The 25488-nt window shown below is 50.7% G+C and overlaps 1 protein-coding gene across 5 annotated transcripts in view; it reads right to left on the reverse strand.

Annotated features, from left to right (window-relative positions):
* Nucleotides 1–3428: 3428 nt before the first annotated feature.
* LOC116633998 (endothelin-converting enzyme 2) overlaps nt 3429–25488 on the reverse strand; it is a 31861-nt gene continuing 9801 nt past the window's right edge. The window contains exons 1-20 of one of the 5 annotated variants that reach the window (XM_032407035.1): nt 18509–18650; nt 18280–18402; nt 17427–17513; nt 16945–17080; nt 16508–16723; nt 15922–16046; nt 15672–15818; nt 15443–15508; nt 11431–11619; nt 10590–10732; nt 10092–10206; nt 8621–8731; nt 7562–7660; nt 7380–7457; nt 6729–6832; nt 6410–6520; nt 6217–6284; nt 5869–6059; nt 5646–5741; nt 3433–4927 (exon numbers count right to left, since the gene is read on the reverse strand). In XM_032407035.1, coding sequence (XP_032262926.1) covers nt 4751–4927; nt 5646–5741; nt 5869–6059; nt 6217–6284; nt 6410–6520; nt 6729–6832; nt 7380–7457; nt 7562–7660; nt 8621–8731; nt 10092–10206; nt 10590–10732; nt 11431–11619; nt 15443–15508; nt 15672–15818; nt 15922–16046; nt 16508–16723; nt 16945–17080; nt 17427–17513 — 2259 coding nt within the window. In that variant the 5' untranslated portion in view covers nt 18280–18402; nt 18509–18650 and the 3' untranslated portion in view covers nt 3433–4750. The other 4 variants (XM_032407034.1, XM_032407036.1, XM_032407039.1 and 1 more) reach the window with 4 other exon arrangements.

Below are 25488 nucleotides of genomic sequence, written 5' to 3' on the forward strand. Positions count from 1 at the left end.
GGTCCTGGAAACAAGCCCCACATCGGGCTCCCCACTCAGTGGGAAGTCTGCTTGTCCCTCTGCCTCTGCCCTTCCCCCTGCTTGTTCTCTCTCAACCTCTCTCTCTCTCAAATAAATAAATAAATAAAATCTTAAAAAAAAAAAAAGAAAAATGTTTCAAAATAAAAAGGGTGGGGAGAACCTGGTGTTTAAAACCACACGAAGCCTCTCACTAGCTGTGATACTTGGGCAAGCTTCCTAACCTCTCCCAGCCTGGTTTCTGCCTTTATGAAATGTGAGTAATAAAGTATCTCCCTTGTAAGTTGTGTGTTGAAAATGAAATAAGACAATGTATATAAAGTGCCTAGCTGGGTTTCTGACAACTGGAAAGAAGCCAGTTGTCATTTTCCAACCAGCTCAAATCTGCAGGGCAGAGATATTCTTGTCCCCTGCTCCCCACTTCCAAGTACTCAAGCCCCCAATCCTCTCTAGCCAAATACACATGTCTAGCAGTTATTTCCAAGGCCACATGATAATACTGATGTCCTGCCTCAAGCTTCATTTCAGTCAAATTGCCCTCCCAGAAGCACTCCTTCCTACCATTTGGCCAAACTCCCAGGCTTGTGGCCAAATTGCTCTCTAATCGGTGGCATCCCATCACCTGTCCCTTTCCTAGCACCTTCAAATTGCATCCAGAAGCCATCCATGCTGTCCCCAAACTCATGGCTTGAGCTGTAGAGCTACACATCTTATGGTTCCATTCATTTGAGAACCTTGCCACCCAAAGCATCATTTACATAACACCAGAAGTGCTCCTGGCAGGACAGAGCATTGCAGCGTTTCCACTGTGTTCCTATTTTCTTTGTGTGATATTTCTCAAATGGATTGCACTGTGACCCTTCTCACTTTTAATCCCCAGGACTGACAGTGGATGTTACAATCTCCTCTTTTCATAAGTACTATTACAGCTTCCCTTCTTCAGACTCTCACCTCTCATCATGCCCCCTTTCACCTGATCACCCTATCACCATTTCTGAACATGCCTTGCCCCTTCAGGATCATTGGCCTTTTCACATTGCTATTCCTTCTGTATAGAATGCCCTTCACTGTTTTCTAGCTAGCAAATTCTCCCATCCCCTGTACTACAGCTCAATGTCACCTGGCTAGGAAGCTTTTCCTGTTTTACTCTTCAAGTTATGCATTTCTTCCCTGTGCTCCCACCATGCTTGATACATCTCTTTCCCTCTCTCTCTCTCTCTCTCCCCCCCCAGACTCTGAGCTATGAGAGGACAGGAACTGTTTCTTATTCATCTTTTGTCGCTAGCACCAACCTAATGCCCAGCTTGTGGTAAGCCTTGATAAATATTTATTGAATGAATGAATTCATTTTGCATTCATCTTCAGATCATCTTTACGTATAATAATGGCCCATCGGGGGCTCTTTCGAGTTCAGAGCTGGGCATCGAGAAACTGTTGGGATTCTCTATTTGTGAGTCATGATAAGCCCACTGAAACTGTGCTTATTTTATGAGAGACTGTCTTCCAAACTAAAATTTCCAGAGTGCTTCCAAGTGTGAAATCATATTGTTTGACATATGTTGCCTTTTGCGTGGGAATTGGTCAAACTTCTCAATGGGACAGTGTAGGATATGGCCCAGTACCTTACCAACAACTGCTCTCCTGTGTCCACCCAGGAGCACCACCCTTTACTCCCCCTTCTGCTTTAACACACCAGAGCATATCACAGACGCATATACATCAGTTTGGCAGGGCCACTAAGGGTGAAGGTTACATCTGTCAGCTGACGTTCACCTTGCCTTGCCTCTGGAACCAAGCACCTGCAGAGTGTTCAACAAACAGGTGCTACCTGGCTTAATTTCAGCTCAACATGTGTTTAGGTTTCCTGCAGCTACTTGGTTGTCACATATGCCTGGTCCAGGAGAGCTGGGTGACATGGAAACGCACCTGCTAGTGATGGTCTGTGCAATGACACTGACCAGAAGACAGAGTTCTATGCATAAGTCTAAACTCAGTCATGACCTAGAAGAATAAATGGTGGAGATTAAGAACATCTGAGTTCCACGTCTGACTTTAATGCAATCTGTCTTATCTGACATTGGAAGTCATGTAATTTTTTCTCTTGGTTTCTCCATTTGTAAAATAGACACAGTTAGAGAACCTTCTTATAAGTTGTTGTGGGAACTTAGTGAGATGATTTTAAAGTGCTTAGCACAGGCTTAACAAAATAGGGACTCAGTAAATGAAAGCTGACCTTTGACCTTTTTGGAAATACGGAGTTTCAATGCATAGTGGCCCACTGGTCAGCATCCTAAACTGGCCTCTAAAATCAGATGTAAAGGGAAGGGCTGCCAAGCTTCTCTCCTCACTAAGATCTCTGACATTATAAATCTTATTCTCTCTGCAACACCTAAACTTCACATGTCATTTCTTAATATTTGCTAAGCCCATGAATTCACTACTTAAAACACTAATGTTGAACTGGTCCTTGGAGATCATCTCATCTAACCTACTTATTTTAGAGAATGCTAAGGATACTGAGACCTGAAGAGGGGATGAGCCATGCCTAGTATCACACAGCTAAGAAGTTGCAGAGCTGGAGCCAGAACCAGGTTTCCAGATGGGATGGCTCTCCTCTTTCCAATACACTTTGCTGTCCCTCCCAGAGTCACGCTTCCAGAGGCTCAGCCATGTTTTCCCTCGGTCTTAGGGTTCCTGAGGCCACAGTCTTCTTTTCTGAGCAGCCAGCACCTCCAAGTATGACAGGGGCCCACATACAGCTCTTGATGGGGCTAGGACACAGGGGCAGGAAACAGACTGTGGGACACATGTCCCATCACCCAGGGCCCCAGCAGTAATCACTGCCAAAGCTTCACTTACCCTCAGCAGACCCACCCCTACTTAGACTTTGGAGAACACTGAATTTTAAAGACAAGTGAGATGACTCTTTTCCACGGTCACCGCCTTGCTCTGGTTCTCATTTTACAGATAAAGAAACTGAGGCTCAGGGAGGTAGGGAACAAGCCCAAGCTCATACAGCTATTCAGTCTTCGAGTTCAGGCCAGGCCTCTTTGACTGCAGTGAAGTGCTGAGGGTTAGATCTGTAAAATGGAAACTAGAGCACTTACAAAATATGGTTGCTAGGAGGATCAGATGAGCTCGTGAAGGTGAACCTGCCAGTAGAAGAACCATCTAAGGGAAGGAACCGTCTTATTCATCTTTGCATCACCAGTGCCTGGCACGCTGTTGGTAATCAATACATTTTTTTTTTAAATCCATGAATGCATAAATGAATGAATGAATGAATAAAAAAAAATGAGCCACCTAGCAGAGGTGCCTGGAACACACGGGATATTGAATAAATGCTCCTGTCCCTCCCTTGCTCTGGAGGGTGGCAGCCAGACCCGCAGTCTCTGTGCCTGGCACTTGGTAGGCCTTGATGAGTATGTGTGGTGGGGTAAGTGACTCTCAGGGGTACTGGGCATTCAAGGCCATGGGGAAATGCATGTCTTCTCAGCCAGAAGCAGGGGCGTGTGCTCTGAGCCGCAGGTAATGGCAGGCCGCCTTGGCCAGGGCTTCCCTCCGTTGCAGGGTAAGGGCCAACCATCTTCCAAGCTGACCTTGGCCCACTATTAGCCAGGCTCAGTGTTAGGCCTGGCTGCATGCACCAGTGGAGGGCAGAGGCAAATCCTTCCAGCTGTAGATCAGCCAGTGATGGGGATATGACCACAAGGAGGTACTCCACCCAGGCCAACTCAACTTCATTCCATTCTTCCATCCTGCCTCTCCTTCTCTGTCTCCTTGAGGCTTCACATCTCAGTCCCGTGTCTGGTGACTGAGTAAATGAGTATCTAGAAGAGTGCCTGGCATAGAGTAGGTGCTCAATAAATATTGGTGGAATGAGTGAATGAATCAACGAAAACAGGACTGAAGGAAGAGACAGGCTGACTGAGGTGTGTCTATTTATTGGCATAGGGTCCTACAGGGCCAAGACCCCTCCCTCACCACCCTCTTCCCTGTAAAAATAAACTCTGTCCTTCTCTCTCCCTGCTCTATCTGCTTTTCTGCTTGGGCCAGGGAGGACCAGTACAGCCCCTATGACTTATGCCCCAAGACACAGGAACCAGCATCCCCTTTACATACACACCATACATAGTTCCCCTCTGAGCCCAGGGAAACTGGGAGGCAGCAGGTGGGCTTGTAAAGGCCCTCAGGCTTCCACTAGGAGCTGAGCACAGCTGGTCTGTCAGTGAGGGTTGGCAGCAGTATTGGGAGAAGCAGCATAAGGAACATGGGTTGGGGGGTAGCCCCTGAGAGTGGAGCTGAAAGTGGCTGGGTCCACTCCCAAGTGGGCACTGAGTGGGCCTCGGAGAGAAGTATGGGAGGCACACCACCCAGGCCCTGCGTGGTCCGAGTGCGGCAGGCACAGCAGGCCCCGAGGCCACCAAGTCAAGTGATCTTAGGACTAGAAGAGGCAGACTCCTTTCTGTGGGAGCTGATGCCTGCCTCCCCCCCCAGGCCTCTTCCAGGCAGGGTGACATGGAAGGATGTCACAGTGAATGGTGGGGGCTCTGCTGGAGGCAGGGGGTACCCCCAAAGCAGAGGCACAATGTGGTGTTTGAGGGAGGACCGGGACTCATGTCACCTGTGGTATGGAGGGCATTTGCCTTCTCTAAACCTGGAGCAAACAGCCTTGCTGGGCAAGCTGCCCCAGGTCCTGGCAACAGCGAGCTATTTCTCCCCAGCCCCAGGTCTACCACACCTCACACAGCTGCCCTGGGTTCATGGGGGAGCCGACGGGGCAGCCGAAGTGCCGCAGGAAGTCACGGGAGTTGGAGAGAGTGCCCAGCACGCGGAAGCGGGCAGGGCTGTGGGGGTCGGTCACCAGCCCCTCGTGAGAGCTCTCGGGTGTGCGGACTGAGCACCACACCTGCGGGCCAGGACAGACATGGGGACATATGGTGTCTAGTGCAGGCAGGGCCCACAGACTGGGCTGCAGCAGAGCCCTCCTGGGGACACAAACCACCACTACCCCAGCCCCTCTGCTCAAGAGGCCTCCAGGACACGGCCAGCTTCTCAGCTACAACCCCTTGCTCTCAGCAGCAAGGGAGGGAAACATGCCCTCCCTCTCAAATTCCTTGAAGGCCTTTCAAAGCTGCCCTGGACACTGGGTTGCCGAGGATGGATGCATCTGAGGGGAAGAAGCACGCCCCCCAGAGGCTGCCTGGGGTAGTGCAAAGTGCCTTGAAGAGACCCTACCTGAGTCCTTGCTCTGCCACTTACTTTATTCCTGGGTAGCCCTGGATGGACCACTTTGTCCGCAAGCTTTAGTTGCCTCCTCCAAAGCCACCTCACAGGAATGTGGTGGGGATCAATCCTGTACCCTACCCTCTGCCCCTCAAGCAGGGCAGCCCTCCCCTTTGGGATCTACAAAAGCCTCCCGAAGAGTTGTCCTTCCTCGGGCCTCCTGGCATGCTTCATGAGCCCCCACGGAGAAGCTCTGGGCACCAGACCTTCCCAGACCACCTTCCACACCCCACCTTCAGCCCCATTTCCCAGTCCCTTTCCTGCATGCCCCAGACATCTAACAACATGCCCAGGAGGGAGTGGGAGAGGGGCAGGCCCCAGATCTCCTAGGAGGGCAATACCTGGGCAAATCCCACAAAGAAGAGCTGGTGATTGGTGAGCCCCACAGCTGGCAACTGCTGTTCCTCCCCGTGCTTTCTCAGCCACGCTTTGTAAGCCTGGGGTCAGGCACAGGGGCGGCAAGTCCATCAGGGCTTGCCCACCACCTCCACCCACTGCCCAGCCCCCCCCCAGCCCCCCTGGGCAGGTGGGCCTCAGCCACCGGAGGCCGGCCAGGCCACTCACATTATAGGCAGCCTTAAGCCCCCCGTTGTCAGCGATGTTCTCCCCCAGCGTCTGGCGGCCGTTGAGCCTCTCCCCGTTGACCTGGTACTGGCTGTACTGTTCCTCCATGCAGGCCGTGTGGTTCCGGAAGGCCGCCAGGGACTCGTTCTGCCACCAGGGCCGCAGGTTCCCTTCCTTGTCATATTCGCGCCCTGAGGAGAACTAACCTTTGCGCCTCGCCGAGACTAGAGAAGCCTTCCACCAGCAGACTCCAGGCTCCCGGGGGGCCTGCTCCCAATATTCCAAGGCCTTGCAAGAACCACTGGGAATTCTAAGCTGAAGGGGGCAACTAACTCCAGGGGCCTCTACCTTGGTCATCAAAGGCATGTGTCAACTCATGGCCCATCACCACGCCGATGCCACCAAAGTTCAGGGCCCTGGTGGGTGAGGAATGCTGCATGAGGACATGGTGGGGGAACTTCTGGACCCCACCTCCAGCCCTGTGCCCGGCTTCTCCACAGGCCCAGGCCCCAGCACCCAGCTCCTCCTGCCTCAGACACACTTGGGGTGGTTACGGGTGTAGAAGGGGGCCTGCAGAATGCCGGCAGGGAAGACGATTTCATTCTTGGTTGGAAGGTAGTAGGCATTCACTGTCTGGGGGGTCATGCTCCACCTGGGAGAGCAAGAGGGAGAGGCTGAGGCTCCTGAGTCTCCTGACGCCCCTCCCAGCCCAGCAGCCCTGACCTACCTCCTGCAAAGACCTACCTCCTGCAAAGACCTTGTGCTTCTGGTTTGAGATGTCTTGCCACCCCCTTCCCCAGCCCTGGAACTCTCCCCTACCTCTCCTGCTGCCCCAAGTGTCTACAGCCCCCCATTCTCACTGGTCCCGGCTGGGAGGCTTGCGGAGCTGGTCAGCCATCACCTTAGCAGAGAAATTGTACAAATTCAACATGTTCTGGAAGAAGGAATCTTCAGAGACTTCATACTATGGGAGTGGTGGGAAGCAGAAAGCAAGCAAGACAACATGTTGGAGAGAGAATAGTCCCGGTTTGGCTACTAATTAGCACCTCTCTGAGCCTCAGTTTTCCTCAATGGCAAAATAAGAGTAAAATATTTAGAAAATAATAAGTGCCAATACTTAAAAGAGTATTTATGTTGCTGGTGCTTTATTGTTTTACATGCGGCCTCCTTCTTTTCTCACAACAACCCTATGAGGTTGGTGCCAATAGGATCCCCGTTTTACAAATGAAGACACTCAGGCCCAGAGAGATTATATAACTTGTCCCAGGTTACACAGGTAGGTAGGAGTAGAACCAGGATTTGTGAACACTGCATTCTACTGCTGCCTAGCCTGCAGCCTGGCACAGAGCCAGCACGTGAACAGCGTCCATTGCCCGCACTTGCCTCTGAAAGGAACCAACAGGCACCTCCTTCCCTTCCAGGGCTTGAGCCCCAATTACTGACGGAGAATAGAGCCCTGCCTCCCACCACCTCAGGGATAAAGTTCAGCACTGGTGAGCCCAGGTACTCACCCCATCATAGACATCATCCAGCTCTTTGGGCTCCAGGATGAAGTCCGGGAAACCAATCATATCATAGATAGCGTCTGCCTGAAGAGACCAGGTTAAGAGTTTCCCTCCCCAGGCTCCCCCCCAAAAAACTGTATCCTCCATCTCCACCTGAAGATGGCACCCCAACCCTGGCCACGGCTCACTTTCTCCTTGGCTGCCTGGCGGGTCTTCTCATCCATCCAAACCAGCTGCCCCAGGGCCTCCTCAAAGGCGGTCCGGATCTCGCTGATCATCCCCTCAGCCTAGAAGGAAGGGGGCGTAAGTTGGCCTCCCGCTGCACTGATGCATTCCATCCCCCGCCGCCCCCCCCAGTCCACCCCAGTGCCCCATCCCTGTCCTTCCAGGGGAGCGTGTGGGAGGGCCCCCAGACTCGAAGTAAAGCTGAGCATCTTGAGAAGATGAGAAGGAAACACCATTTGTGAAGATACTGAGATGGTGGGTGGCTTTTTCTCTAATTAATAAAAAAATTTAACTGACAATAAGTTAGTTGAATTAATATAATTTAATATAGTGCGTTGATTTTTATCTGATTATGGAAGGAAGGCATTAATAGCAGAAAATTTGGGAAATTGAGAAGAGGCGAAGAAGGAAACAGACCACTTATAATCCCATCACTCAGAGATAACTCCTTTTAACATTTTGATTATCTACTTTGAGAGTCTGTCCCTGCCCTGATGTACATATATAACATGTAATTATGTTGTGCAACATACAATGGTAGAAACATTAGATTGGCAACAGACCTATCCACAGAGACCTGGTATCTTGTAAACTACTCTTTTTTTTTCACTTAACAATATATCATGAGTTTTAGGCTGCCTCATAATCCACCCTAACCATAATCGTTCTTCCAGTCCCTATGATTAGACATTTCGGCTGTTTTCATTTCCGCCTATTATAAACCACACTGCAAGAAACATCCTTGCAGATAATACTTTAAGCACACTCATTATCATCTCCCAATAAATAAATATTATTTTCCTAACTCTATAGGCAACATAAACTCATTATAGAACATTTGGAAAACACAGAGAACTTTAAAAGACAAAAAGAACCCCTCCTAATCCTACCACCCAAAGTAATTACTGTTCATTTACTGATGAATTTCCATTCAGTCCCCCCCCCCCGGAGGTACACACATGAATGAATAGTGGATTTGAACTAACACAAGAACACTAGTTAGAAGAACCTCGAAGACTCACAATTTCCTTGCTTTGCCGGTCGAACGTGGCCTTCACAAAGAGGGAGCCCAAAGCGAAGCCAAGCGCATCGTCTGTGTTGGAGATGCAGGTCTGCCACCTTGGCATGCAGGACTGTAAGGGACAAAGAGCCAGGCCTCCCAGAGATGGCTCTGTTCTCCAGTCTGAGGGCCCTTCTCTTCTCTGTCTCTGGAGCCAGCCCTCTCGGCTCTGAGCAATGGCAGCCTGGGCTTGGGGCGCTGCCATCTCTCCCTCAGACTCCAGGGAAAACAAAGGGCAGAACTGAAAAGTGTGTCAACTCCCGCAGCAAAACCTCAGGAGGAACATGTGTGCTGCCCACTCTGCGCTCAGTACTCTCCTCCTCTTAAGTGTCTAAGGGGCCCACTGGGGGCCAGAAGTTTCTTTGCTCAGCTCCATATCCCAGTCTTATAACCAGTCAGTCCCCCATGCCAGAAACCCGCAAGTCACCAGCTTCCTCCATCTCCCTACACCTACATTCAATCTATCACCAGTGTCTACTACCCCGACTTCTTGGTCCTCTCCCCTATCCACCCTTTTGCCACTTCCCTGCCCGACAACACTATCATCTCTGGCCCAAAGATTGCAGTCACCTCCTAACTAGACGCTCTGGCTCCACTCATCCCCCTCCCATGTCCCTCCCCTCCATCTTCCATTTAGCTGCCAGAAAGATCATCCAATACATAAATCTAACTGGGTCATTCTGCTTAAAATCATCCCATGGTTCCCCATTGCTGAAAGAATCAAGGCCTGACTTCTTACCAAGCATTCGGGTCCCTTCATGGCCTGCCCCAGGCCGACCTCACTGCCCTCAGCCTCTAAGTCGGCCTGTTCCCAAGCTCATGACAGAGCACATGCAAGCCCGTGATGTTCCTGGCCTCTGGGAATTTGCACCTGCTATTCTTTCTGCCTAGAATGCCCTTCTCCCTTGCTCCCTTGGTGAACTAATTCTTCAAATGTCACCTCTTCATAAAGGACTGTCCTGATGCCTCCCCCTCCCCCGGGTAGGATGTGCTATCCCTTCTTCTGTTCTGTAGCACAAAGGTCTTTCACACAATGTGAGCCCTCATCACCCTAAAATACAATGTTTGTTTACATGTCCATGTCCCTCACTTCATGGGGCATCTTGAAACTAAGAACTACATTTATCCCTCTTCTTAAGCATCACCATCAAAGCTGAGTGCCTCTGCATACAATGCACTGGCGCTTCACTTACATCAGCTCAGTCCTCAAGACAACCCTGCAAGCTATTCCTATTTCACACACCAGGAAACGGAGAGACCGGGTGACATGCCCAACCAAGGTCCCGTAGGCCAAAAAATGAAGGCGTTGGGATGGCAACCCAGGTCATCTTGATTCCTATGCCTATGCTCCACACTCTACCATGAGGCCATGGTGCCTGACACACAGGCACATTAGGCTGGACTGGAAGGTGGGGCAGAGTCAGAAATCCCACCTTCTTGGTGCCATAGAGGGTCTCCAGCAGTTTCTCCTGTGCAGACTCAAAGCGGTGGTCCAGGCTCGAGGTTGTCTTCTGCACCAGGTTCCAAATCAGGTAATTGTTCAGGATGCTGGCATCCAGACCAGAACGTAAGGAAAGGGCAGGTGCGGTACCATTTCCACCCCAAATCTGCTCCACGAATGTGCAGGCAACAGAAGTCCTGAGAGGCATATGTAGGAGCTGTCCCAGAATCCCTCTGTCTCACCCTGGGACCACACACCTGCCTGCAGAAGTCAGCTTGGAGCAAGGTGTGGGAATAAAGAGTGTAAATGGGCCCCCTGAAGCCCCAGCCTAGGGGAACGGCCTGCAGACATTCTCTTTTGATGTCTGGAAGGTCCAAGGCCTTGTCAAATGCTGCTCTGTGTCTGGCTGCGTCAGACCCCATGCCCAGTCCCTGCGTGGACCTGCGTGGAGCTCTGAGCCCCACCTCCCACACTTTGGGCTCTTCCCAACCTTGGCTCTGTGTGCTTGATGAGCTCTGACACCTGCTGCAAATAATCCGTCCCATACACCACCACGGGCTCAGAGTCCCCCAGCTCCAGCGGTGACAGCAAGAAAGACAGAAACTCCAGCCAGTCTATGGAGGGCGCCAGGGCCTACAACCAAAAAGAAAAAAAAAAAATCTCAAGCCTCCTTGCCTGTCCTCCTGGCTGCCAGCAGACCCCTCCCCCATTGATATGCCAGAGCCCGGGAACACTTCCCATTGCCATGGCAACATCTAGTAGCTGCTTGGTAGCCCCTTCCTGCAATAAACCTTTTTCCAGGCCCAAGTGCTCCTCAATCTGGGAGCCCCATCACTTATTATACAAGAAAAACCACCCTATATAATATTCAGCTAGGGCACATTCAAATATTTTCACAACAGTTGATAAAATCCAACTCCCTTGACACCATCCAGGGTCCCTACATAACTGGTCTCTCCTTCAGAACTCCCCACCCCCTTACCCAGCCTCTCCATCATCCAACTGAAGGGTTGGTTCCTGGCACAGTAAGGACCCTCCAGGAGATGCTTCCAAATTTCTTTTGATTGTTTTGCGGACATCTTGTACAAACTGTTATAGATTTTTACCATAATCCCTCTGTGCATTCCCTAGGCAACATGAAAGGGGACCAGGGGATGGCCTAGTGAGAGGTGACCTAAACCGGATAGTAACAGAGCGGCTGGGAAGCTCTCAGGAAAGTAAGCAAATGCGGAAAGGCCTGGCTGCCGCAGGAAGGCGGCAGGAAGGAGGGCGGGGAGGTCTGCTCCAGGGGCTGGGCCCTGCCGGCTGACCCTGCGCCCCGCCTGCCCCACCTGCAGCTCCACGATGCTCAGCTTATGGTAGATCTTCTCCTCGTCCCGCCTCTGGTCCTGGGGCACCGTGATGCTGGCCAGCCGCACCTCCAGCTCTAGCACCTGCCGCATCTGCTCCCGTGTGGAGGCGGGCCGCCCGCCCAGCAACATCCCCAGGTCCTCCATGTAGTCCAGGTAGGCGGTGAGGACCTGGCAAGGCCCGGAGTCATCCTGGGAGCCCAGCAACAGGTCCTGCCCAAGGCTGAGAGGGTCTGTTCTGGCCCCTGGCTCTACTTACCACCTCCTCTGCTGACCCTCCTCTCAGAAGCTTTCTTGGACAGTCCTGTTCTGTTTCTGTTATACTGCTTACCACCGTCTGCTAGGATCTTGTTTATTTATTTGTGTACTTACTTATCATCTATTTCCCCAAAGAGAAGGTAAGTTCAGGAGAGCACTGCTGCAAGTTACAGCAGCTTATTCACCCCTCCACCCCTAGGGCCTAGAACGGGGCCTAGCACAGAACAGGTGTCCCGTAAATATTTGTCCGGTGGATGGACCTGCTTCCCGCATTGCTCTGCCTTCTCATTTCCTAAGGCCCTTCTATTTTTTTCAGCACATCGATGACCACATGCCTTCACTTAACAGCTGAGTGGACCCCACAGGGAATTTTTTTTTTTTTTTAAAGATTTTATTTATTTATTTGATAGAGAAAGACACAGCGAGAGAGGGAACACAAGCAGGGGGAGTGGGGGAGGGAGAAGCAGGCTTCCCGCGGAGCAGGGAGCCCGATGCGGGGCTCGATCCCAGGACCCTGGGATCATGACCTGAGCCGAAGGCAGACGCTTAACGACTGAGCCACCCAGGCGCCCCCCCCACAGGGAATTTGGTCCATAGCAGCTTTAATGGCCTTCCATCTCCCATCCAGCCAGGCCTCAACCTTGTTGCTTTCTCAGCTCCCTTCTAGTCTCCAAGTGGGAGAAAGGTGCAGAAGAGAAATACTTAATGACCACATGTATACACATGTATCAGACTTTGCTGGGGCCCTACAGGTAATGTATCTTTCTTCCCTCTCATAGCGACTCCATCAAGTGGGTATAAGTCCCACTTTACAGATGAGGAAACGCGCTTGAGAAGGTTACATGACCTGACTCCTGCCACAAACCAGCAGGTGGCAGAGTCCGGGTGTGGCTCAGGCCTGGCAGTTCCGGCCCTGGCCCCAGCACTACGTGGGCCCCGTGTGAACTCCTGCTGCTTCGGCACCTGCCGGCACTCCAGCTCAGGTGACGGAGGGGCTGTTTGTCTCTGTTCTCCACCGTAGCCTTCGGCTCTAACATAGCATCTGGCACATAGTAGGTGCTCAATAAATATTTGTTGAATGAAAGGATGAGAATCTGCAAGCAGACTCTCAGCACTGCTCAGCACCAGCTCCCTGGGGCCCTCCTCCCAGGGGCCACTACTCACTCTGCCCCTCAAGCCCCACCCTGGGCTCCCTTGATCGCCGAAAGCCATTTCCTCTTCTACTCAATTGAAAAGTTCCAGATCCCTTAACATCCATTCCCTGTACTTCAAAATTTCTTTCTCCCACCTCTCCTCTTCCTTGCTGCCCTCTGATAGGAGTCAGAGAAAGAGATTTGAGGGCCAGTCCCAGTCATCCCAGCTCCCGAGGGGTTGGTTGGCTCAACCAGTCATCCTGACCATGCCCTGCCGCCACCTACCTCACTTATCCCTTTTTCTCCCTGCCTTTAGCTGAAGACTTACACTGAGACTTTCCTGAACCCTGTTTTACTTCTCAGTTCTTCTCCTATGTGAACCTTTTATGCTGCAGCTTCCCTTAGATGCTGGCCCAGACTTCCTGCCTGAGACAACCAGCAACACACAGAGCTGAACTGAAGCTTTCTCCTGCCAATTCCCAATTGTTGAACCATGTGGTTCTCTCCGGCATTCTCAAAATTCTCTCCTCTCAAAATTATCTCCTGACTCAGGTGATGTTAAACCACACACCTGTTTGTGCCCCTCTTTTTCCATTTCTTTTGGGATAAATGCTAAATCTGATCCACGGTGTCCATGCATAATATGAATCTACATCCCTGCCCCGAAGGACTTGGCCCACCCCCCCCCACCCCACTCCCCTCTCTGGTCCATCAATGGCTTATATGCCCTCCCACTTCAGAGTCTTTGCATACGCTCTTCCCTTTGCCTGAACCCTCTCCCTTCATGGCAGCCTGCACTTATCCCTGGACGAGGCTGGTCCCCTGTGACACTCAGTCTGGGAATGCCGCGCTGCCCCTCTGTGACAGTCCCAGCAACTGCGCACAGGATACACCGAGCTGCTTCATGGCTTCTCCCCCACTTAGAGGGCAAAGGCACTGTCTTGTTTACCACATGCCTGGAGGAGGGTCTGGCTGAGAAATGCTGTGTTTGAGAACCAAAGAAAGGGCAAATGAGTCTCCCGGTAGTGTTACTCCACAGCAGCCTACCTCGCTGGCTCTCTTCCTCCCACTGCCCTTAAAAGGCAAGAATCTGCTTCTTTCCCCTCTGTATTCTTCTCCTGCCTCTCACTTCTCCCGAGCCTTTGTCTACATTTTTAAGGAGATGCCCCACAAGCCCTCGGCTCCCTCCAGCCTCGTCCTCTCTCTGGGACTTCACCCAGCTTCCACAGTTGCCTGCTGACCTCCCCAGATAGACGGTACCCGGGCTGCTCACAATCACACATCTAAAATGAGTGGCTCCCACTCCCTGAGTGTCTGCATAAGCTTGTGTACCCCCTTTCCCGGATAGATACCATAGGAGGTAAATGCTATGATCCCCGTTTTACAGATGAAGAAACAGCTTCACCTTGCACCAAGCCACAGGGCTGGAATCTAAATCAAGGTCTGACCCCAGAGTCTGCCCTTTTCCTGTGACGTCACACTGTCTCCTCTTCCCCACTGTGCTCTGAGCCGATTCTTCCTCCAGGCACCCCTGGTTCTCCAAGGACTCCTCCATTCCACTATCACTCAGGCTTCCAGCCTCCTCTGTCTTTATCTCTTCCTCCTACTCCTCTCTTTGAACACCCAGTCACCCGCAATTCATGATTTGCACTTGGTTATGTCTCTTGCATCCTCCCCTTCCTAATATTCCCTCTGCCACTTCCCACATTTGGGCCCTTACAGACTCAGAGCCTAGAGTACTACTGCCTTAACTCATCTCCAGACTCCCTCTCTTGCATCTACTTGTCACATCTACTTGTCACTCCAGGCTCCCTCTCTTGCATCTACAAGCACTGCTTACTGGGTTGCTCCCTTCCTGCTCTGGAGCATGCAACAGTTCTCAGAGGCCTATACAATAAAACTCAGTGTTTTATTGTATAGGATTCCAGGTCCCCTCCACAACTCGTTCCTACCCACCTGTCCAGCCTGTCATCTGCTTGGAGCTCTACATTTTGCCAAACTGGACCCCTTCTCATGGTCCAAACATGCCTTAGCTCTGTCTTTCTTCAAGACTTTGTTTAAACTCTTCTCATTACCCAGCATGCCCTCACCCACTCTTAGATATTCTACGTGGCCCGGCTCAGATGCAATCTCATTAGGAAACCTCTGACTACCTGAGTCTCTCCTGAAGCCTAGAGACCCCCTTTTGAGCCCGTTCTCAGCTGTCTAGGTCCATGAAGCCATCTACACTGCAAGCTTTGTGTGGCAGTGGCTCTGGGGGGACATCTCAGAATTCCCCCATTGCACCTGGCACACGGCAGGGGCCTATAAAATGTGGTCCTAGAAGAATAAGGGGAAGGAAGGAAAGAAGGGGAGAAGGAATGGAAGGGAAGGAGAAAAGGAGGGAGGGAAAGAGAGAAGGGTGAGAAGGAAGGCTGGGAGGGAGGGAAGGAGGAAATGAGGGAAGAGTGAAGAGATAAAGAAGGAAGGAAGGGTAGTTGGTTCACTAGGTGACAGGACAGGCTCACCTTGCCCACTATGACCCTGGGCAAAGGGAAAAGTAAACAAGCATCAGCCCAGCTCAATAGAGGGGTGGGGTTGGGTGTTCTGAGGATGCTTCTTACTTTCTCATTGGCGGTCCTGTTTAGGTAGTAATCTCGAGAGGGGAGAAAGAGCCCAGATTGGTCCACCTGCAATAGCAAGTCACGGGAGTGAGCCTTCCCCCAACACACACCTGGTCTCTTGTACAGGGGTGGGGGATGGAGCCACCCCAGCCTGCCTGTCATAGGGGAGGAGAGTCTGGGCTCAGCAAATGGTCCATAAGTTCCCCCCAACCCTTCTCCAGACTGGTACCTGGATAACATTGCTGTTAGAACTCTTGGAGTCGGCACTGACGTAGACAGTGAAGAAGGGGGTGGCCCTGTAGGTCCCTGCTACTGCCTTCAGCACTTCCATGAAGTTGTCCTGGTCCCAGGGCCCCGTAATGTTCCAACCACCAATCTGAGTAGAGACCATAGTGGAAATTATAGCACAGGGGCCCCCAAAGCTTTCTGGGGCCACATCCTCTCCCAAGACCTATTCTGACCTCCCCCAGGGGTCCTACCTTGTCAATGAGGTCTCGCAGCGGCTGGGCTCCCAGTTCCTCAATGCGCTCCACCTGCAGGCAGGATAGGTAGAAACGCTGTGTCTTCCGCTCAGCTTCGCTGCTGGAGTTGAAGGTGGTGTTTTCTGTGGGGTAGGACACAGGTCCAGTTGGCAACTAGGCTAACTGCTGAGAGGGGTCCTGGGCCCTTGCTTGGTCCTTCTCCTTGCCTTGTGAAGGCGCAGTCCTCCTAAAGTAGACCCAGGAAGACTGTCTGAAACAGCAAAGAGTGACTTCCTCTCCCCTGTCCATGGAAACCCTCAAAGATCTCTAAACACCACAGACTTCCTGGTGCCTACCATACCTCAGCAGTGATCCAAACAGAGTGCAGAGGACAGTCCCTTCTTTATATACTCAGAGGTCTGTCCCCTCAAACCCATCTCCACCTCTCAGGATCCCCCTGCTCTCTGCATCCCCCACCCGAGGAGAGTTTGCAGTCATCCACTTATTCATTCAGTCACAGACATTTATTGAGTACCTAAATGCAAAGCCCTATACCAGGTGTGAGTTTTACTTGGCACAATGCCTCCCCGACAGCCCCACTCACCAAGCAGGTGCTTCAGTATGGCCTGGTTCTGGTCCCAGAGGCTGTTGAAGGTGTTCCAGCGAGAACGCCCATCAGGCAGAGGATTTCTCTGAATCCAGCCTCCACAGGAAAACTGGTAAAAGTCCTCACAGGGACTCACCCCACGGTCCAGAGACTCCAGGATTTTTCCAGCCACTCGAATGCAGGCCTCTGTGAGGCAGGTGCTATGGGATGGGTCTGCGGCAGGGAACATGGTGGGGGTGGGGGTAGGGGACTGTCAGTGAGTCTGGGAAAGGCAAATGCTTTGGGAAGGGCCATGACAACAAGAAGGTTGGGAGGAGAGAGAAAAGCTGGGGGAAGACTGGCCTGACCAGAAAAAACCTTAGTGGCCCTTGAGCCCCCAGACACCCCCACCCCCACAGCTAGGAGGGCTGGTGACAGGTGTGGGCCCACCCTACCTTTGTGGTACTGGACCCCCAGGGCCACCAAGCAGCCCAGGAGCAGCGCAGCCAGCAGCAGAGAGACAGCTGCTAAGACCAGCTCCAGTGGGGTGTGGGAGCCCAAGAAGTCTCTTGTCCTCTTCCGGAATCCCACCTGGGGAACACAGGGTGCCAGTGAGCTAGCAAGCTGCCGTGGGAATCCAAGATCACAGAAGTCCTCCCAAAGGGTGAAGACACAGGCAGTTTCCAGAGCCATGGAGCAAAGACGCTAAAGGGGTTGACTTTGGGCACAGGGGCACAAGGCGGTCTGAGCTGAGTCCTGAGCCCGCTTTGTGCAACGTCATGGCTTACAGTCGCCTCACCATAGTTCTAGCGCAGAGGCCAGAGATGAAGCTGAGGTGGGGGCAGGTGACCCTCCAGGTCAGCCCAGAGCTCCTGGGTCTGCCAGGCGTCACGTCAGGGCTGGGGCCTGGCGAGAAAGGGGGAACCCCCTTGCCCACCTCCACAGCGTCCGGGGAGGCCCCGCCCTCTACGGGGGTCTCAGGTGCGTCTTCCTCCCGCAGCGTGGTCCGTTTGTATTCCACCATCTGCCAGACAGTCGGGGGCGCCAACCGAGGTCAGGCAGAGAGGGCCCTTTGCCCACGGCCCTGCCCCAGTGCCCCTGGCCTGGCCGGGCCCCCTCCTGTCCGCAGGGAGGACCCCCCTCCTGCCGGGCTCTCCGGCCTGGGGCGCCCCCGACCCGCGCCCCCTCCGGCACGCAGCCCCTTCTCGGCCAGCCCGAGCCCCTGCTGACGCCTCCTGCCCGCTCGGCCTCAACCCCTCCACGCAGTCCTCTCCCCGGAGCCCGGGGCCCCCACTCACGTTGCCGCCGCCGCCCAGCTCCTGCAGCGCGACGTTCATGGTGGAGTAGGGGCGGGCGGCACCTTAGGGCTCCCGGCGGCTGGCCCTCGCCCAGGCCGCAGCCTCGGCCCCCGGCCCGGTCCCGCCGCCGCCCGCCATCAGGCCGCTGCCGCAGCCCGTCGCTGCTCCGCCGCCGCCGCCCCCGCCGCCCCCGCCTGCCCGCGCCCCCTCCCGCCGCGGCGCCGCGCCCGGGGGTGGGGGGTAACGTGCGGGGAGGAGCGCGCCGGCCGCGGCCGCCACCCGCCCTGTGCCCGGGCGTCGCTCCGGTGCCCGCGGCCGCCCTCCGGTGACGCCCGGACCCCTGTCCTCTTCAGGATCAGCCTGCCCCCCTCCCAGCATCACCCTCTTGCAAGCCACCCATAATTTCCATGCCTTTGACCCAGGCCCAACCCCTGGTGATATTTCTTGGCCCCATTCCCCACATTGCAGGCCCTCGCCATCCCCCTTAAACACCTTCAGGAAATGATGCTTTCGGGAGGAACATCTGCCGGCAGCAGTCCACACAGCCCCTCTTCAGCCAGCGCACAAAGAGCAGCACACGGGGGTCGACCCACATACAGGCTGTCCACACGGCATCTACCCAGAGAGCGCGCAGACCCAAAGTACACAGGCAGGCACTCAGCCCAACACATGGTCCACACACACGCAAGACACACACACAGTGTGCCCACTGCACACTCACCTTCTGTACTCTACGAGGCACCCGAGCCAACACACAAACTACACTGTCCTTCTGTACATACGCGCGGCCCACGCGGACAGCACGCACACATAACCCACACTCTGACTCTGCTCTTCCCCGTTGCTTCCAGACTGCACTTTTACTCCCCGAGATAATCGTTGTCATCAGATCATCTCACAAAGGGAGGGTTACAGATGGTGACAAATTGGCAGGGAAAAAAACAGTCATGCACGGATATTTAAAGAAAAGACGTGCTAACACTTCTAACTTGAGGAAAGCAAACCATTTTATTTGGGAGGTTTACAAGAAAAAAAAAACTGAGCAATATTTAACTGAAAGGCAATAGTGTGGCATCTATGCATCTGCCATCTGCCTTCCATATTGTCATTCCTTAATCAGGCCTGGTGGTGTTGCAGTCGGCTGCACTGAAAGAGTGCCTAGTGGGTTTTTTTTGCCACAGTTTTTTAAAAAGTGCCTCGTCCTCCTCCCTCTTCCCCCAACAGAGTACATGAGTTTGACCTGAGAAGGCTCAGAATGGTGGCAAATCCATAATCCATTTCTCGACACTCACCTCAGTCCTCAGCTTGCTGCATGAGGTTCTAATATGGGCTGCTCTTATGGCTGAGAAGGGGGGTGGATGATGAATTGATCAGGCTGAGAATGTTGGATCGCTTTCTTTGGCATTTACACACACACACACACACACACACACCGCCAATTTCATGTTCTCAAATAGGAGACAGTATAGTGTTATAGGTAGGATGAAAGATTCTGGATTCACACTCAATGTCATCACTTGTAAAATTGAAATAAGAATAGTACCCATGTCAAAAGACGGTGTCTGGCATGTAAAGGGCACTCAATGTGTGAGCTGCTATTTTTGTGTTACTGTTGTTAAAATCCTATGGATAGAAATGAGAATTTTAAGGTTGGAGGAAGGCTGTTCTATTCCCTCCAGGTAGATGGGTTCTAGGTTAATTAGGGGTTCCCTGAGCAAGAAGCTTTCACATTCAGCCATACTGGGGTCTGCAGCAGCAAGGCCTTGGAATATCCACTTGGGACAGTTTTCTGAAGTTGTTCATGTTCACTCTGATGACAATGCGGCATCACAGCACTCACCTCTTTCCCTTATCACCCCCAAAGCTGGATGAAGGGGAATGTGGCAGCAGGGGCAGTCTGGCCCATGGGAAATTCCACCATGGCATGACCATGTGAGTGTAACCAAAGATACTATGTAAGAACTTCCTGGCAACAGGCTCCTTAGAAATAGTCCTGTGGCTCCATGCCACAATGGAAATAGCAAGCTTATATAGCACTTTAGTATGTGCCAGCCACTGTTGTAAGTCCTTTACATCTAGGTTCTCTTTTACCCTCGTGGCGATTATGAAGCCATTTTACGGATGAGGAAACTGAGGCATAGAGAGACTAAGAGTCACACGGCTAGTAAGTAGCAGAGCTGGGATTCAAACCCAGGCATTCTGGCTGCTTTCTGGAGAGCACTTTGGCAACAGGAATCAAAAGGAGGATATACTTCCTCCCAACATTAGTTGCTGGTCTTCTGTCACATTTTCTCTGCAAGGGTAAGGGGAAACACATCAGTTTTCAAGCCAGACAGAACTGGACTCAAATCTGGGCTCAAATCTTGATCAGCTGTATGATCTTTACCAAGTTACTTGAAAGCTCAGACCCTTAATTTTCTTCATCTGTAAATGGGAACAGTCATCAGTGTCTCAGAGAGTTGCTGTGACAATTACATGCAACCACTTAGGAGAGAGCCTGGTACCTAGTTTTACAGTGCTCTCAGTTTCACCAGGCTTGCCCTAAATGCACATTTCCTTTCCATGTCTCTTTCCTGATTCAAATCATTTATTAGGCTCATAACTATTCCTGATTACATGTTAAATACCCTAGTATGAGAGGCTTGGAGGTTGCTCTACTCTATAATTCTATTTTCTTTTCTCTATGTTTAACACCTTTGTCTCTTTTTTCCTCTCTCATTCTATTATTTTCTTCCTCTCTATCTTTTCTGCTCTTCTTTTCATATTCCTAAAATAATCTTTCTTTTGGTCTTTTTTTTTTTCCCTTCTAAATTGATTGTGAATTGAGAGGAAATGGACAACAGTTATATGCTAAACTTAGAAGGACAACGTAGTTGTCAAGATAACAAGACACATTAATGTCCAGTATTGACAAAGATGGGAAATATGGGCACTCTCTAGATTGTTGGTGGTTTATAAATTGATATAACTTTTTTGGCAATATGAGTCAAAAGGTGTAAGTGTGGGCGCCTGGGTAGCTCAGTTGGTTAAACGTCTGCCTTTGGCTCAGGTCATGATCCCAGGGTCCCTGGATGAGTCCCACATCGGGCTCCCTGCTCCGCAGGAAGTCTGCTTCTCCCTCTGCCCCTCCCCCCACTCGTTCTCTCAATCTCTCGTGCTCTCTCTCAAATAAATCAATAAAATCTTTTTTTTTTTTTTAAGGTGTAAGTGTATATACTCTGAACCAGAAAGTCTAATTCTGGGAAATTGTTCCAGGAAATAAGCATTATCTATAGGATGTTTGTATTAGTTAGCTTTTGCTGCAGAACGAACCTCCCCAAACTTTGTGGCTTAAAATAGCAAACATTTACTATTTCTTATGTACTTCAGGTTGATTGGATGGTTCTTTGGTTCCACATCAGCTCAGCAAGAGCTGGATGGTATAGCTGAATGGCCTCACTGCCATGTTTGGGCCTCAGTTGGGATGACTGGGCCCTGGCTCTATGTGGTGTCTCCTCCAGTAGTCTAGCCCAGGCTCCTTCATATGGTGGTCTAAGGATTCCCAGAAACAAAAAAACGGGGCAAGCCCCAGTATGTAAACAGTTTTCAAGCCTCTGCCTGTCCCACATATCCTAATGTCCTGATTGGGCAAAACAAGTCAGATGGTCAAGCCCAGATTCAGGGAGGGAGAAATAGAATTTACTACTTGATTGGAGGAGCTACAAAATATTGGGACCATTTTTTCCCTACAAGATTTATTCATCACAGCTCGGTCTGTAATAACAACAAAAACAAACAGGGGCACCTGGGTCACTCAGTTGGTTAAGCGACTGACTCTTGATTTCAGCTCAGGTCACGATCTCAGGGTCCTGGGATGGAGCCCCACTTCAGGCCCCCGCTTCAGGCTCTGTGCTCAGTGGGGAGTCTGCTTGAGGATTGTCTCCCTCTCCCTTTGCCCCTCGCCCAGCTCTCTCTCTCTAAATTAAATAAATAAATCTTTAAACAAACAAAAAGCTTAGAGGACTAGAAAAAAAAAAGAGTAGAGGTCTTGTTGAATAAATCAAACAACCATACAATGGGATAACAATGTAACATTTACAAAGGATGGAAAGGAAGAGTTAATGCTCTGGGAAAATGTTCTCCATATAGAATTAAATGGGGGAGTAAAAGGGTTACAAAATCTCATTTTTGTGAAGCAAAAATGTATAAAAGCCCAGATTTTAAAAAAGAGATCGGAAGGACAGCAACAAAATGTTAACATATCTAATGATGAGATTACTTTTAATTTCTTCCTTATGCTTTCCTGAATATATAGCTAACAATTCTATTGTCTTGCACTTACCTAAGGACTTTACATATGTTAATTTACTTAATCCTCACAATGACCCAATAAGATATAGTCTAGCAGTATCATTGTCCCTATTTTACAGATGAGGAACCTAAGACACAGGGAAGCTTACCAACATACCCAACATCACACATCAGGTAGAAGGCAGATCCTTGATTTGATTCTAAATTCCATGCTCTTAACTAATATTCTTTCTTCTAAGTCAATGACTTGTCTGGGACCAGAGTGTGATGTTTGGTAAATGGTCTATATCACTGGTTTTAAACCTTTAAAAAAATCATCAAAAACTTTTTATTGAGAAAGTAATATACTCCATAAGTATATGGAATAAAAAGATGAAATTCCACCTGCGAGGATCCCAGTACCATCCTCAGAGAAAACCATTATTAGCAGTTGAGTATGTATCCTTCCAGATCTTTCTTTTATATGCATTTACATACCTAAACACACAGTGTGTATGTGTATGTGTGTGTGTGTGTGTGTGTGTAGGTGTGTATGCATAAATGTGTGTGTATACTTTTTCCCCCATATATGAAATCACACTCTACAGTCATTATTTGGTGACATTTTGGCAGGCTTTGGAGATCTTACTATGTCAATCCACACAGATCTGCCTTATTCTTTTTTGTGATTTATCAGCCTCTGCTAAATAGAATGAGTCCCAGAAATACCCTCCTGGTATGGACTTCCTTCAACAGGGTGAGAGCAAAGGGCCCCAGAGAGAGTTTAAGGAAGGAGAAACATAATCGCCAGAGATGTAAAAAGATGAACCCAAAATATTTGTAACAGGTTGCATTTGTTTCCTAGGATTGCTGTAACAAAGTACCACAAACTGAGTGGCTTAAAACAACAGAAACTTATTCTCTCACAGTTCTGGAGGTGAAAAGTCCAAAATAAAAGTATGGGCAAGACCATACTCCCTGGGAAGGTTCTAGGGAAGAATCTTTCCTTGCCTCTTCCAGCTTCTTGTGGATCCCAGCAATCCTTGGTGTTCCTTGGCTTGTAGGAACTCCTATCTCCCCTTCCTCACATAGCCTTCTTCCCTGTGTGTATGTGTCTTTGTGCATCTGTCCTCTTACAAAAACATCAGTGACTGGATTTAGGACCCACCCTAATCCAGTATGACCTCATCTTAATTTAACTAATTACATCTGCAAAGACCCTATTTCCAAATAAGGTTATATTCTGAGGTTCCAGGTGGATGTAAATTTTAGGGGGGCCCTATCCAACCTACTACACAGGCCTAAAGTTTCCACCTGAATAAAATTGCTATTATTACTCAAGTGTCAAAAAGCATAGTATTCTGTTTAGAACATATGGATCAAGTCCACTAGGTTTTGAGAGACTTTCAGTTGAGAAATTCAATGCACTGTCATGAAAGTCCAAACAAACGTAATTTCATTTTAGCTGTGAAAATGAATTTTCATCTCATGGACAGTGATGCAGAACTTCAGAATTTTAAGTAGAGGATCACAATTTAAAGAACACTCCCCCCCCCCCCCAATTTTTACAACATAGCTGTAGCTTATATCATTCTGTATCTTTACAATTTTGTACTTAGGTCTTTTGCTTTAATCATGACCTACCACACACAACAGGGACAGGAATAAGATTATTTAAGAAGGAGTTAACCAAATGAATTCCAAGTTCAATGGTTATTTCTCCAATCTTTTCATTCTGGGAGTAGACAAGAGAATAATTTCAATTCCCCACCAGCGCTCTCATCTCATGCTTGGCAAGAACTCTCTTGGTCCCTTTAGCACTTTTGGTGAGGGACAGCTCATTACCTCCTGAGACAATCCACTTCATGTCAGGACAACAATTTCATCTACAAAACTGTCCTTAATGTAGGTTCTATCATCTCTAATGCTTCAGACTAGAAAATGGAGGCTCAGAGAGGTATGCATATTATGCAAACGGATGAGGAAAAGCTTGGAGGGATATCTGTCAAAGGTTTCATGCAAGTTTCTGTATTTTCCTAAAATGTTACAAGTGAACGTGAACGAATTTTTTTTTAAGATTTTATTTTTAAGTAATCTCTACACCCAAAGTGGGGCTTGAACCTACAACCCCAAGATCAAGAGCGGCACACTCCACTGACTGAGCCAGCCAGGCACCCCAAAATGAATGTACTTTTTAAAACTATAATTATGGGGCCTTCAGTTCAAGGTCATACAGAAAGTGGCAGAGCCAGGATTGGAACCCATTTCTAGACAACCTCTAGTGGGGGTAGAATTTTCTGGACTCTCTCCTAGTGACCCTGAGCTTCAGCATCTCTTGTCCCTCCAGATCTCAGGGCTCCTTTCATTCCAGCTGGGCCTCCAGGTTTGGCCCTCATCCCAGAGGGCAGGATGCAGCTGGGGAGGACTTGGTAGGAATAGGCCTCTAGGTCTGGGGCCTTGAGTGAATCTTACACAGACGTATTCTCTGGCACTACTCCCGTCGCCAATCCTGGTCCCTGAGGGCAGCCACCATGGCATTAGCCTCTGCATCCCTGGGACTAACACTTGGTGAGGAGTTGGAGGAAGGAGACCCAGCACCAGGCAGCTTCACTAACTGTGTGATTTGAAGGGAAGGAGGTAAAGCGCTTCAGGGACAGTGGAGACCCCCTCAGCCTCGGGTATAGACTGAATGTACGGGAGGCTTATTACCCTAATCGTTGCTGTCTTCAGCTACGCCAAGTGTGGGACCTCCCCTCACCCCCAAGGCCAGTGATTGCGCCAGAGCCCCTGCGCGCTAGCAAGCAGGTGACGCGGCTGCAGACGGCCCGCTGCGGGTAGGGGAGAGAGAACCTTTCCCGTCTGTGCAGCGGGAACTGTCACGTGACCCCTCACAACGCGGGCGGGCGTACCCTCTGTCCCTCGTCTTCTACCTCCGGATACCCACGGGCGCGCGCCGCGTCCTCAGGCGCTCCCGGCTTCCCCGCGTCACCTGCAGCCAGGGCGCCCCCCGCGACGCCACCATTCATTGCTCCTACACGGCGCGCGCAGCCCGAACCTCCAGGGCCAGGAGTACTGCGGTGCACTGGAGGCGCTTTGAGCTCGAGTTTCGGCGCCAGCAGCAGGGGTGGGGGGTCTGCCCTGGTGCGCGCGCGTCGGCCCAGTTACCGAGATTCCTCCTAGGAGAGACCGAAATACACAGACTCAGGAGATGGTTACAGCGGCACGTAGGTACGGGGGCCAAGCATGGAGACATACAGAAAGGTAGAGACACTCCTAAGAAACAGAAGTAGACAGAGACTGTGACACAAAGAGATACGGGGCGCAGAAACAGATACAGACACAGAGAGATAGACTGATACATAGATAGGCAGACACAGACACAGACCGGCAGTCAAAGAAACACTCCAGATAAACAGTTAAGATCCAAAGACC

This window comes from Phoca vitulina, unplaced genomic scaffold (assembly GCF_004348235.1).
Source record: "Phoca vitulina isolate PV1807 unplaced genomic scaffold, GSC_HSeal_1.0 scaffold8, whole genome shotgun sequence".
Lineage (NCBI taxonomy): Eukaryota > Metazoa > Chordata > Mammalia > Carnivora > Phocidae > Phoca > Phoca vitulina.